The sequence below is a fragment of the Colossoma macropomum genome, unplaced genomic scaffold, assembly GCF_904425465.1.
Source record: "Colossoma macropomum unplaced genomic scaffold, Colossoma_macropomum, whole genome shotgun sequence".
Taxonomy (NCBI): Eukaryota; Metazoa; Chordata; class Actinopteri; order Characiformes; family Serrasalmidae; genus Colossoma; species Colossoma macropomum.
Window position 1 is genome coordinate 16,880,092 of NW_023494795.1, and position 14,607 is coordinate 16,894,698.

General features: G+C 40.4%; 1 protein-coding gene across 3 annotated transcripts; it reads left to right on the plus strand.

The window, feature by feature from the left end:
- Positions 1–989: 989 nt before the first annotated feature.
- Positions 990–11,022, plus strand: si:dkeyp-72h1.1 (uncharacterized protein LOC799956 homolog). 3 transcript variants are annotated; one of them, XM_036581647.1, is made up of 5 exons: positions 990–1,163; positions 7,421–7,511; positions 9,218–9,383; positions 9,909–9,950; positions 10,174–11,022. In XM_036581647.1, the coding sequence occupies exons 2-5, from the start codon at positions 7,434–7,436 to the stop codon at positions 10,236–10,238; spliced, it is 351 nt and encodes a 116-aa protein (XP_036437540.1). In that variant the 5' UTR covers positions 990–1,163; positions 7,421–7,433; the 3' UTR covers positions 10,239–11,022. The 3 variants fall into 3 exon arrangements, with proteins under 3 accessions (XP_036437540.1, XP_036437539.1, XP_036437541.1); XM_036581646.1 differs by having other exon boundaries at positions 991–1,163; positions 7,412–7,511; XM_036581648.1 differs by having other exon boundaries at positions 995–1,163; positions 7,412–7,511; positions 9,909–11,022.
- The last annotated feature ends 3,585 nt before the right edge of the window (positions 11,023–14,607 follow it).

Below are 14,607 nucleotides of genomic sequence, written 5' to 3' on the forward strand. Positions count from 1 at the left end.
TGAAAATTTGCTTTTAAATGAAGTGTTTGGCTTATTTGTGCCAGAAACACTGCAGAAGTACATTCGAGAGACAACACAGCGCTGCAGTACCCTGCAGAAACTGTGAATTACTGTAGAGGCTAATGTTGATTACTATAGAGGCGTCAGTGACTAATGAAGAAGAATCATGATCACTTCCCTGCTGAAAACAGCATAGGGCAGTATGAATTCCATGCTTGTCTAAGCTGGTTTATGCTGGTCTTGTGCTGATTTGGTTGGTGCTGGTTTATTTGGTTACCCAGCATAGTCATGCTGGTTGACCAGCATCCAAAACACAGGATATGCTGGTTTTGCTGGTCTATGCTGGGTTTTCTAACAGGGTTGTATAGTAAGATAGTATTTGTATTCTATGTAGTTGTTTTTTTTTCAGGCTATAATCAACACATAAGTATTAAAGAATCAAAGAAAGAAAGAAAGAAAGGAAGGAAGGAAGAAAGAAAGAAAGAAAGAAAGAAAGAAAGAAAGAAAGAAAGAAAGAAGAGAAGAAAGAAAGAAAGAAAGAAAAAAGAAAGAAAGAAAGAAAGAAAAAAGAAAGTGAGAAAGAAAGAAAGTGAAAGATCCCCCTCCACACACACTCCACCCCCCCACACACACACGCGTTTGTTTTACATTACTAGTGAGGACATCCATTGATTTCTGTTGATTTTGTTATTACTGTAGCCAAGTAATACTACACCCGCACCTAAACCTAAACCTAACCCTAACCTCAGGATTCAAAAGGCGAATTTTCTGCTCTTTCAGTTTTTCCAGAAGAAAAGTAATTTGTGATGAAACAAAATTTACGTTACATGTAGTCCTCACAAGGATAGCAAGACAAGCACACACAAACACAAGCAAGCACCCCATACCACGCACAAGCTCGCGGCACTGCTCTCCGTGTCACTCATTGGCTGAGCCCAAACGCCGCTCGCACGCGCGTGTCTCCTGTGTCTCGGCTGCTGCGCGTGAAATTTCACTCGTTAACAAGTTTGCTGCGCGCGCGGATCTATCAGAGAGCTGGAGGGTGGGAGCGCGCGCTCACTGCACACTGCTTACCGAACACACCGCACATACTCGTCCAGCAGCGGCACAGCGGCCACACAGAGCGGCGCACACGGGGACCCTCAGCAGCACTGAAGAAACAGGTAAGACCCCACAACCCACACATCACTCACCACACTGAAACACAATGCCCTTCACTTCAGACACAGGCTGATTTCTGCTTGTTCATAAACTGGATGTTAACAGCACCTCTGAGCTGAATTGAACATGTAATCATAAAACTAGGCACAGATCTCAACCTCTTACAGACGGAGGGTTTTTTTAAGAAAATCCCTGGAAGGAATTATTCTGAAACTGCAAGAAGTTCAGTTACTTAGCACCAGCCGACAGGAGGCTCTTCATAGTATAAACCAGTCTTTTGTTAATGCTTTTGTTTAGTATAATATCGCAAGTCATATCTATAATGTATACCCTGAAATAATTGTGGTATAATTGTTGTGATATCTTGAGATGTCTATTATAGATACTGTACTGCATCAATATTTGAGATTTATTCTCCAAGCTGCATGAAATCTATTGGAAATTTCTTGCGTCATACCAACAAGTTAAACCATCCTCAGAAATACAGACCACACATCGTCTATGATATCTGTGGTTCTGACCCACTAAGAATGCTTACATTACAGCCCTTCGCTCAGCTGGAAATATATCCATTAAACTACTAAGGTACATGCCGTACGCTGCTGCCATTTTTTTCTCCAGCTATGTTCTGCCATTGCAAGTACATATTTTTCAAATTATGTAACATTTGAGATTGTGTGCTGTGGATTTAATCTCTCATGGGGTAATATTAGACTCAAATCTCAAGTATGCTACAACAGTATTACATCTCTCAGATAGAGCGGTCCAGCTTCAGGAGATCAGCTCCCTCATGAAGTGCCAGAATCGCTCAGCACATGATCCAGCTCGAGTTTTTGGAGATTGTGAACTGCAAGTTTTGCCAAGTTGCTGTGTTTTACATGCAATCTTAAAATTAAAGTTGCCAACAAGGTTTTTTCTGGTACAATGCCATAGAAAAAACTATGTTGAACTCATGAAGACCTTTTTTAATAGATTATCCTTTTTGTGAATGTCCAAATATGGTTTTTCTACATTCTTAGCGAAAACGGTTCTATATAATACCTCAAAAAGGTGCTTTGATTTCTTAGTGCTGTTGAACCATTGTTAGAAAGGTCCTTTAAAGCAGTGGTCCTAAAACTGGTCCTCAGGGACCCCACATTTTCTATCCATTCCAACTCGTGACACATTGGGATGGAGAAAAAATATGGAGGGTCCCTGAAGATGACTTTGAGAGCCACTGCTCCAAAGAGCCATCAGGTTTTCCATCATGAAGAAGAACCATTTAACCATGCAAAGAACCACATGTATTCAAATGGTTCTTTAAGTGTCCACGGTGCGATATATAACCACTGCCTTGACTAAAGAACCACTGAACTGTTTTCTTTTTTTTAAAGCTGTAAGGCCTCAAAAGAACCCTTTATTTTAAAGAGTGCAGGTTTCACTATTTTGCAGTTTGCTCTGAGACTCTTGTGCTCACCTATCGTGCCGTCAGCGGTTTCGTGTACGACTCACATGACTTAGATAGTTCTATTTGCTCTAATCATAGCATCCCCAGTTCCCTGTATTGTTACCTGAGGCTAGCAAAGATAATGTTTAGTCATCTGTGAGGCGTTGTGTCCGCGCTATCCATTGGTGGATGGCAGCAGAAGCACCAGTCAGGCCAGTATCCATCATTTCCCTGGATTTGAATAAGATTTTCCATACAGCTGGGAGGGGGGTGGGGATGGGGGTGGGTGGTTGAACTCTGTCCTTGGACCCAGCCATGTTCAATTATTCAGGAAACCATCTCTATTTTTTGCCTCCCTGACTGTCAAGCCTTGCACAGCAACACCTCAGGGCACCTTTAATTGAAAGAAAACGGGGCTGTTTGTGGAAATCAGTCATTTCCTCTTCATTGTCCTGAGTGGTACCTTTCACCAGCTATAGCTTCCAGTAATGCAGCCTTATGAATCAGCTCCTGAGAGATTTCAAACGCAGACACAGACACACGCGTACATACATATATGCAGCTGACATAACTGTTCCTGCCCACACACAGACACAGACACAGACACAAAAGCTTACACTTTTTTTTTTATTTTGCACGCATCCTCTGTGGATGAATTAACACGTCCACTGTCTTTAGGGGTTGCCCCTCTGAAAATATTTTGATGAGCAAATGAAGGCTTTGTGCGGCCGCCCACAGAGACAGCCTTTGACTGCGCCTTTGTCCCACTATAAATGGCACCAAACACAAGCATGGCCCTTTGATCCCTCACTCAAGGCCGCTTTGTCTCTGCCGCTCAAATTTACCAATGAAAAGGCTTGTATGCTAACAAGGGCCCCCGGTGCCCGCCGAGCGAGCCGCGTTTGTGTTGGCCACTGTGATCATAATAACAAGCATGAATAATTAGTCCATTCTCAACCCAGTGAGAGAGAGAGAAAGAGAGAGAGAGAGAGAGCGCACAAACAACTCGGCCTCCCTCTCTTTTTCTTTCTTCCGCTTCAGGTCGTGCCGCCGCCGTGGCAGATCAATTTGAATAGTGCTTTTAGTAAAGTTTTTTTTTCCTTCGTCACTGTGGCTTGTTGTGCTACTTGCTGTGGTGTTACAGCTTTGTTTCATGGAAGTATCCTGACCACGTTAAGGCCGTAGGAGGCAGTTTTTTTTTTCTTTTCATGGTCCTTTAATCTCTTTTGCTTTATATTACTGCTCTTTTACTTCTCACTTTCATCTACCCACTCACTCACTCACTCACCACCCCCCACCCCCCATCAATTCATCCCCAGTCTCTCTTTCTGAGTGAACGGACTACACTGACACCTGTATCAGGGACGATAAGCCGCAATGCCAGGATCAGCTACTCCTCATTGCGGATAAGTAAGGAAAAATCTGTTAAAGTGGAACTTATCTAGCAGCGGATAGCATTGTCTCACCTGTCACCTCTGAAGCTTATGGCAAGCTTATGGGCTCGGCACATCAAAGCTCATGACACGCTCCTGCAGCCTCCTCGCTCGCCTTATCTCAGATCAGTAGGCCCTAAAGAGACTGACGTTATCCATGTAAATGCCGAACTGATAACAGGTCTGCAGTCAGATTAACGTACTATGCCGAGGCGACATTTGTTTACACCAGTGATTAGGCCGACATGGTCAAGAAGTCTATGTGTTACACGCAGCATACTCAGTGGGACGGTGGTTCAAATGACCACAGGGTACGTCATGGTTGTGATGTCTATGGAATAAAAGCATTTTTGACTATATACTGTTTTATACTGTGATTAGACAGACCTCTATTTTCTAAAGTGAAAAAGTATAACATCACTGTCAGAACAAAACCCCTTTTTTCTCCATTTTTGTTGTCACACTGTGTCAAAATGTCATGAAAAACAGACCAACAGAAATGGTCCAAAAGTGTAAAATCTAAACTCCCATTTAAAGTTAAGAATGTTTTTTCCTTCTACTGAAACATTACTTTTTCTGAGACACAAGATTTTGTTTCCCGACAGCAATGATAAGCTCATACTTCTACCGTCATTAGATTTTTCCCAATTAAAAGTGTGCATACTTGCTTTTACTTGATCGTAACTTGTTGGTTTGACATGAAGAACTTCCAAAATATCCAGGGTAACTTGAAGTCTACATCTCAAATATAGATGGAATTGAAATATCTATAATAGACATCTTAGAGTGTATCACATAATGCTTATATCACACCTTTAACAAGGAATATCACAATAAGCTAAAAGGGATTGAAAAAGTGGATGATTTGTTTTTCAATGGGGAAGGCATCCCCTTGTATTGCCCCTCCCATTAAGGTCTGAGAATAATATAATCAGCTGTTTTTTTGACTCATGCAACAAACGATTCAAACAATGCAAATATTAATACACATCCCAAGTCCTGCTTTATGTAGATAGCCCTTCATAGATTATCTACACACACACACATTTTCCAAGCCACTTGAGCTGGAGCTGGAGCCTATCCCAGCAGTCATTGGGTGGAGGGCAAAAGATTATCTATAGTTCTTTCTCAACAGTGTTCAGCTTAGCGTTAAGGTCAGTTCCAGGGTTAGGTTTAGGACCAGAGTTATGGTTAGGGTTAGGTTTAGTGTTGGGGTTAGGGTTAAGAAAAATTAAGGAGAATTTTAATAAATTTACTAAGTATTTAGTTCACTGCATGATGAGTATCTAGAGAGCATCTATAATGGGCTATATAAATAAAATGTTACCCCAGTTTTAAAAAATCAGCACAGATCCTTTTACCAAGTTTATTCAAATGCAAAAATGTCTTGCAGCCTGGCCATGACTTCTCTTCTTAAGCAAAGATGAGGTTTCAGACTGACAGAAAATTATCTGTCTCATGTCAGTGGATGAAATGCCACCTTACATTTACTCTACATGATTATGCAGCACTGTGTGGGAAATGTACAGTCTGAGTCAGGCAGCCTTAGACAAGGTTTCAACATTTATAGAGAATTAAAAACACAACAACAATGAAAGACCCCAAAAATGCTTCAAATGCGCACTGCATTCCTGCAGGCAATCAAGCCAACTTTTTAAAATTCAACAGATGTCAAATGGCCTAATATCTATGTAGGCCAGTCCTTGACCTTGTTGAACTAAACAATTTGAGGATGAAAATTTGAGGGATCCATTCAAATGCAGAAAGGTGCTAAGAAAACTCTGTAAAAGAAAAGCTGTAGAGTGCCTTACTTTGGCTTCCCTTAGAATCAGAATCAGAATCAAGCTTTATTGGCCAGGTATGCTTACACATACAAGGAATTTGGTTTTGGTTACAGGAGCTCACAGTGCACAGTATCAAACATTTACATGTAGTGAGTAAAATAAAATACAATAAGATACAATACAAAAAAATAAAATAAAGATAAAATAAAACATGCATTCCTACCATCACTCACTCATACACACACATACAGTCATACCTGTAACCTTTACATGTGCAAAGTATGAGTCTAAAGTCAATGAATCAATTCAGTGCTGTCTGTCTGAGCAGTTCTCAAAAATGCTGAAAGCAATATTAATTAGTAAGACACCACCAGGTTTATTTACTGACCATGGCACTGTCCATGGCACCATGGTACAGGACTGTTTACTTAGAAAGTATTTCACTTTTCCACTTTTCATTTCTGAGACTACAGGTCAACTAATTACATCACATACATACACATCACTGATTCATTGATTCATTGATTGACTCATTCATTTGTTTAAAGTATCTTAGCTTTAACTAGAAGTATTCAGGACTTTTTTAAAGGCAACAAGATGATCTTTTGGTTTAGCTGATGTATTAGATGACCATACACATTTGGCAATACTCAAAACCTCTTTTAACTATCAAAAAAATTAGAGGCTCCTATGCAAATGGGATCTAATATTGAATTTCACACCAGGAAATGTAATTTGATCTATTATACTGATAATTTTGAACATTAAAAAGAAAACATCCATAATACATTGATATGGATGATGTATTAAGGGTGAGATATCAGTGACTTACATCAGTCAGAATCTTCATACTGATACATCATTAATGATAGCTATGCCTGATTCAATGAACAGTTATTGAGATGTGTATCAGAAATAGCATACATTATAGACTTGGACTTGAACTACAGAATGGACCTCCACAGGACTGGGCTGTGATTTGACTGTCAGTGAAAATAAAACTCAACTTACCATATGTAGTTGTGCCATTTTTTCATGGGTTTTTATTATGGGTTTCAGTCTGGGCTCAGGAAGACAGACTATCCTAGTTATTTTTGACAGAAGTATTTAGGGTTTTGAAATGTTCCCCAAAAAGATCAGGGATGATGTCCACAAACCAAACTGCCCTCCTTATTTGCTCTGATTTGTGCAGCTGAGACCAAAAATATCTTCCTCTCTGATTTAGTTCAGACAAACTGCTTGGTACATTTCAAATGTATTTTCATGAATTCTCAAAGTTCTGGTTTCTGTAGCTGTCAGCGGGCTCAATATTGTGCGAATACAATTTCAACTCCAAATTGCTTGATGAGCTGATCTGAATAAGCAGCAGCCAAATGAACCATGGCAAGCCCCTGGCTTAAGATGTGGAAGCTGGAAAGGATATTTTTGGCTGGTCTCACTTATTTAGAACTGAGAAAATAACCCAGCTGTGGTTATTTCAGGTGGCTGGTTTCATTCAGGCTCAGCCACATTCATAGGCAAATGAGAGCATGGATGCATTGGCTGAGCTTTCTGACAGTAATGGCTTTGTGCTGGGGAGTTCACTTCCTTGTCATTTCTTATTTTAGGCTTTTTAGTGTGCAGGACATTATGACGGAGGTGATGAACACCTGCGAGACGGCGGTTGGAGACTATGGAGCATCTGGAGACCAGAACATCGGTTTTCAGGTGACCTGTTCAAGTTGGATTAGTTTAACCTGCAATTTAAGACATTACTGATGAAATCTGCAATGTCTATAGTTGTTTTTTTCTTTTTAAGTTTGATAACAATTAACCTAATATAATTAATTGACTCCAGAGCTCATTATGTGATAGTAATCCTGTTTAAATTAACCTCACAGCAAAGGAATAACAAAACCTGCTAACAGAAATAGCAATGTACTGTGTTATTATTGTCATTGAGTGTTGCTCCTGTCACTTTACACTGATATGTACATCTGAGACATTTCAATGCAGGCTATCTGTGGTAATTTGGGAAAATTATAGATAAATCTTCAGCGAATTTTTTTACTGATTGTTTGAACTGACTTAGTTTTACATTTTTATTCATAAACAATCATCATCAATTTTGTCCTCACATGCATATGATTTTATGATTAAATCTTTTACAATAGAGTAATTGTTTTGCTATAATATAAACTTTTGTGACTCCGTTTTATCTTTTATGGATTTTTACACCCTCTTATTAAGCTGCTCTTTATCATCATGTACACAGGATGATTCAGGGACACTAGCTGAATTCTAACTGGTTCATACAGTCAGAGAAATTGCTGACACATGCTCATTGCACATAGACACACAGAGAACACACGCATGCAAGAACACATACTGTGTTCTGAGTTGTGAGGTGTCTCCATTGCCTCTTTCCTCTTCTCATCTCTGCTTCCCCAGCGTCCCCGCGGATGGCTGACAGGTGTAAATGTCCCTCCATTGCTCTCTGTTGACAGGATCTATTTCTGACTGCACCTCCATCACTTCAGCCTGATTGCTATCCCTTTCGTTTTGCTCTCATTGCCCCCTAAAAGCCAATCTGATGTCTGTATGCTCATAAAGACCAGATGAATTCAGATTGCTTCCAGCAAGCTCGGGAGAGACTTGAAAGGTCACAATCTTTTCAGGAAATTATCATCATTACATTTTTTGTGTGCGTGTGCATGAATGAACACTGCCCATACATGCAGTTGAATAGATCCTATGTGTCCCCTTTCTGTTTTGTGATGGCGGCTAACATGAAGAATTCTCTGGAGTTTGATCAATATGCCATTCTGTATTTATCGTTATGGCTTGGCACAGTCTCTTGACCTTTTTCTGTCTTCCGTCCCTCTCTTTCTCTCTCTTTCATCTCCGTCACTTCACAAGTGCACTTTAGAAATAATCATACATGACATAAGTCACATCTCGCTCTCCTGAACTCTAAACAGAGCAGTGGCGTGGTCGAAGGACCTATGCATGACGTGAGGTGAATGCTGGACGCTTCATTATTGAGACCCATCTTGCTGCTCTTAATGGAGCCTTTGGAGTAGCACACAGTGGGGAACAGTCTGTAAACATGTGTTTATTCTTATCCCGAGCGATCACCTCGGCAACAGACTCTCTGATTGGCCATAATGGACGTGCATAGATATTCAAAGCGGAGTGTTGAACTCTTCAGGGCTGAATATGGATTGCGGTTGCCTTAAGCCTGTTAATTCGCTTCAAGAGCTTTCAGCAGTGTGTGCATGCCTCCATGCTCTAATGAGATCTCGCTGCTCTAAACCCTTGATAATCTGAGGGGATATTTTGGGGAAATATGGTTATAACCTTATTGATCTTGCATGCATGACAAGAAGCCATAACTCAAGAAAAGAATGACTCCAATGACTCCTGTGCTGCAGGTTTTTCCAGATTCGCACGAGCGGTACCCTAAGCTTTCCAAACGTTTGCCGTCCATCGTGGTGGAGCCCACTGAAAGTGGAGAGGTGGAGAGTGGAGAGTTGCGATGGCCTCCAGATGACTTGAGCCCTACAGATGAAACCAGAGACACCCAGGCCAAGAAAGCAGGTGAGAATTTCCAATGAACAAGTTTTATTCCATTGAGTGTAGAGTAAAACCTTGAAGTCTGTTGATTTAGACAGGTTAAAAGCATAACAGTACACCCTTAAAATACAGGTGCCATCTTTGCTTCCCTGAAGAATGTCTCATTTTTGATACCAAAAAGTGGTTTATGGATCCAACAATGGTTCCTGTATGGCAGTGTTTCCCTACTTGGTCCTCAGGACCACCCAGACGGTCCACATTTTTCCTTCATCCTATATATTGTGACTTAGATTGGAGCAAAAAATGTGGACCACTTGGGAGGCCCTGAGGACCAGCCTGGGAAACACAGTTTCATGACATCTCTTCAAAGAACCCTTTGGCACCTCAGTTTTTATGAGTGTAAATAATGAGCTATCAAGCTCCAATCGTGTTCAAACAAGCAGAGGATGAAGCAATGCTAACTGCCATGACATGTAACAAAGGCCACATTTATGCACCACATTTTAATGTAAGATCATTGACAGCGTGTGGAAACTAAATGTGTTTCAGGTGAAGAGCCGTCGGCAGAGGTTGAGGAGGCTGGCAGAGTGACAGCAAACTGAAGGGCAGTAGCTGGCACCAATCCAACCTAATACTGTGAATGTCTTCATGATGGACAAGAGTGAGCAGGAGGCTCCTACAGTTAGGTCTGACTGCAGTATCACCCGCACTAGAGCCACCCACCTGTTGACAGACCTCCCATCCAGTAGGGGGAGCTGAGGCCTGAGAGACTGTCTTTGCTGAAATAACTCACGTGCCAAACTCTAGTGGTAGCCAGCTACTGTGACTGAGTTGTACATTCTTTTTATCCATACCATTATGAGTCATCTACAATATTAGCATTAGATTTCATTTGTGCCTGGTTTAAATGATGTATTGACTTTGAGGTAGCCTATATATTTATTTGCTTTGGACCAAAGTCTTCAATATTTGACCCTATTGACCCACCACTCCCATTAGTTGAACAGCTTATAATTTGATGTGTAATACAGAAATTTAATATATGTCAAGATGAATTTCAATCAATGTAAACATGTAGTTCATCAGCAATAGTGCTTCTTTGCAAATGTAGATTACTATGAATATGTACAATAGATTATATTTTACAGCTTTCTTATATTATGTTTAATGTAAAGCTACTATAACATAGTATAAGATATGATATTCCTTAATCATATTTTTCATTTGTTCCCTAGACACATTTGCACATATTGCTTGCCATTTACATTATGTTTTTTATCTAACATTATTTCTTCTACTGCTTTTGTGTTTCAAGTCATAACTGTCTACAGTCACAGAGATTGTTCACTGGATGTTTTCCATATGAATTATAACTATATATTGTTTTACCAACATCTAAATTATTCTAATTAAACATCTTTTGCAGTCATGTTAGCCAACTTTTGAAGACAAAAACCTGGAAAAAAAACAGAACACAATCTCTGGATTGTACCAGTTCAATAACCTATCTACTCAATATGCCACGAATGTCCTGTTTATGTAAAATCTGTTACAAATACGAAGCACCTTGCCTAGACGTTTGGAATATGATAGCACTGTTGATCATTTTCTACCGAGGTGCTTACTAGCTTGGTTTGACAACATATTAAAGGCACATATGCTATAACATGTCAGTGCCTTTCTGTGGACACATGTCAGGTGTTAGCTGAAGGGGCTCTCAGACGAAGATGTGTTGACACAAGCAGTGAATTAGGCTGCTTTTACCCAACAGCAGCTGTCTTGCTCTTTGTGGACAAAGTCTGCCAGCTCCTCCACTCACTGCCAAAATGGCTACCCTCACAAAAGCGACGCTGCCTGAATCCTAGATCATTCCCCACCAGAGTGTACTATTTACCAACGTCCTGAACAGTGAGCCGTTTGTAGAAATTTCAGGTTATTTCAGATTCAGATTCAGATTCAGCTACTTTTAGGGTCTGCTTTCTAGGCACTGAAATCAGACCTGAAAAGTACAGAACACAGAATCCAAAGCACTAATTCTTCAAAGTGGACCCTGAAATATTTGACCAAACCTGAAGAAAATAGTCATGTCCTGATTTGGATATCATTTTAAAACTTTTTTGGGTTTGTTTCGAGTTCATATTGGACACCCATGTTCTCATAGCCACCCTTATGGTCTCCATTCAATAGATTTTGTCCTGCATTTGCTGCTGCCTTTGTTATTCTTGCTATTTTACTCTTCCTGGAGTCACTCATGGTTTTGACAGTGCAATCCACAAGGACCAGCACAGGCCTGTCCCAAAAGGCGCCATAAGCCCTGCAGTTCTCTAAAAGTCTGCAATTTGGTGACATCAACAACATTCGTATGTAAACAGCGAGACCTCAGGGTGCTAAGTTCAAGAAAGTACTTGCTCACCCAGCAAAAATATTTGAATGCCAAAATGAGAAATGGGACACTATATGGTCTCATGGGTACTCACAATATAGGACCACAGAACCAAGTGAGCCAAATGTAGTGCTTATTGATGATCTTGTGACAACTGTTAATCAATGCACTGTTTGTCAATGTTTATATGCACACCAATAGTTTGACAATAGTGTAACAAAGCCTGCTAAGATATGACCATGTATTTAGCATGATTTAATCATCATGGTCCAACTAATGTCTTAGTCAACCTAAGCTTAAACCATGTGGTCCAGGCTCATATTGGCTAGACTATAAAAGGGAGATTTGGACACGTACATACTTAGATCACTCAACTGACATTTTGTATGTAAGCAAAATTCCAATGATTTTTCAAAATTTCTGTAATTCTGTCGTAGAACTGTGAACAAAGTCATACAGTGGTGTGATGTGAAATGATACATTGTAGAGAAACTTACTGGCTCAGGTTTCTTCACAGTAGTGGTGATAGCAACCAGGATGTCTACAATGCAAAAATGGCCATTTTATTTACAAACTGACCAGTAAAATGTGTTTTCTAACTTTTATATGTATTGTTGTTGATGGTAGAATAGCAGTAAATCTGTTTTTGCTTACAATGTCCTGCATGTTCCTCTTCACTATGAATGTATTTAAAGCTGATCTCAAAATCTGATTTCAAAATTATTGTAAAACAATGTTTTAGGCATCAAGTATAAACATTTCAAGTAATTGTTTTTCTTGAGAAAGTGTTCAAAAGCAATAAACACTTTCAATATCTGGTTCCTATCACCGCCCACAGTGAACAATACTAGCTTATGATTCCAGCTCCAGCTAATGTGCAACAATGTCTCAGGCATCAGGCAGCGTATTCATAACCATGTCATGTAATAACTTTTTCCGAGGGACCTTTTAGAGGCAGTAAACTTGTTAGATGTCTGGTTCCAATCACCACCACTGTGAACACTTCTGATTCAGTAATTGTCTCTAGAATAAAGAACTTCACCTTTCACAAACCACTGTGAAGTTTTGAAAAATCCATGGAATTCCCCTTTAAGAATGTTGACCTTTTTCCATTATCGGTGATAAGAAATTTTGTTGGACTCACATCAGGTTGGGGTCAGGTTTGGGCAGAATTTTGTTGGACTGCATTCGGTTCAGACCAGAATCTCAGGCTCTATAACAGCTCTACTTCAAAGCGCCATCTCTGTATCTCCTCTCTGGCACAGTGAAAGGTGGTGGCTACCTGCACAAGGGCAGAAGCCTCTGTCACTTTGGTTTTATTCCTCGCTGACGGAGGCTCTCCCTCGACAGAGCCCTAAAAGCACAATGTCAGAGAGAACAGGTGACTCTTGGGAAATGAGGCACTACTCAGTTCAGTCAAGTAGTGCTGGAGCTGTGACCTGACAGCCCAGAGATGATTTTCACTTCTTCTCCACAAGAGAGCTCCTCCATCACCGTGACCTTTTTTTCAGGGTGCGGCTTCTGAAAATAAACACGACGCTCTCAAAGGGAGCAGGAGTCGCAAGCCTCTTCCACAGAAGCACACACACCGCTCTTCTCCTGTCACACACTCACTCAGGCTGCTCACATGAGACGAGCAGCGGTTTATGAGTGCTCCTACACATGCTCACTCACCCACACACGCACACATACTCTCAGGCACCCACGCTCACTGGCCGCACTCACCCATGCTCAGTCTCAAACACACACACACACAATACTGCACTCCCCCTCACTCCTTCAAAATGACGAATTCAAGGAAAGAAACAACATAATGAGTAAGATGTTATTAAGGTGTCAGGCCACCACAAGCCACTAGAACAGCTTTAGTGCACCTTGGTGTGTATTCTATAATCTCTGGAACTGTACTGGAGGGACAGAACACCACTTTTCCAAAAGATACGCTCTCAATTGGTATTTTGATGGTGGTGGTGGAGAGCACTGTCTAACACATCAGTCCAAAATCTCCCATTGTTGTTGAATTGGGTCTAGATTTGCAATCCCATAGGATTTACATAATTTTTATACATAATTTTAATACATAATTTTCATCAAAATTATTCAGTCACCCCTCAGGCCCTGTTGTTGGGAGCTTTGTTATCCTGGAAGAGATCACCAGGATAGAAATGTTTCAATGTAGGACAAAGGCGATCAGTCAGAATAACTTTGTTTTGTCTAAGGGCACATGAGGACCTAAATGTTGCCAGCAAAATACCCCTCACAGCATAACAGAGCCAACTGACCCCCTCACTGTAGGGGTCAATTATTCAGGCCTATATCATTCTCTTGGCATACACCACACATGCACTCACCCACCAATAATATTGTGACGAATGACTCATCTAATCATATCACATTTTTCCGTGTCCCTGTAGAACAGTGAACTCCATAATATCCAGTGGTAATAGATACTTCTGTTAGAAATCAGCATGGGATTCCCTATCCCTATTGGATTCTAGTAGCATGTTAGCACTAAGCTAACAGCAATTCAAATGAATTTTTTTGGCCGTTCTAGATTAAACACAGACATTTAAAATGTGCACTGTAACATTCCAAGTTTTATTTGACGTTTTTAACATACATATCAACATACATTTTACCTTATAGCAAATTTACAGTCTCCTTCAGTGAAGAGTCTTGGCACAGAGCTGCCACTGTTTTCTACCATTGATTGAAGCACACTGATAAGGTTATCACTCATACTCACAGCAAGTGATCTAGGACTCTTAGAAGGCAGAAGGCCTGGAGTGACATATTTTCTGACAAAGTTAATCTCTGTCACTGTAAATCAAAACATGATGGGTTGATTCCAGTTTTTAATTGAAC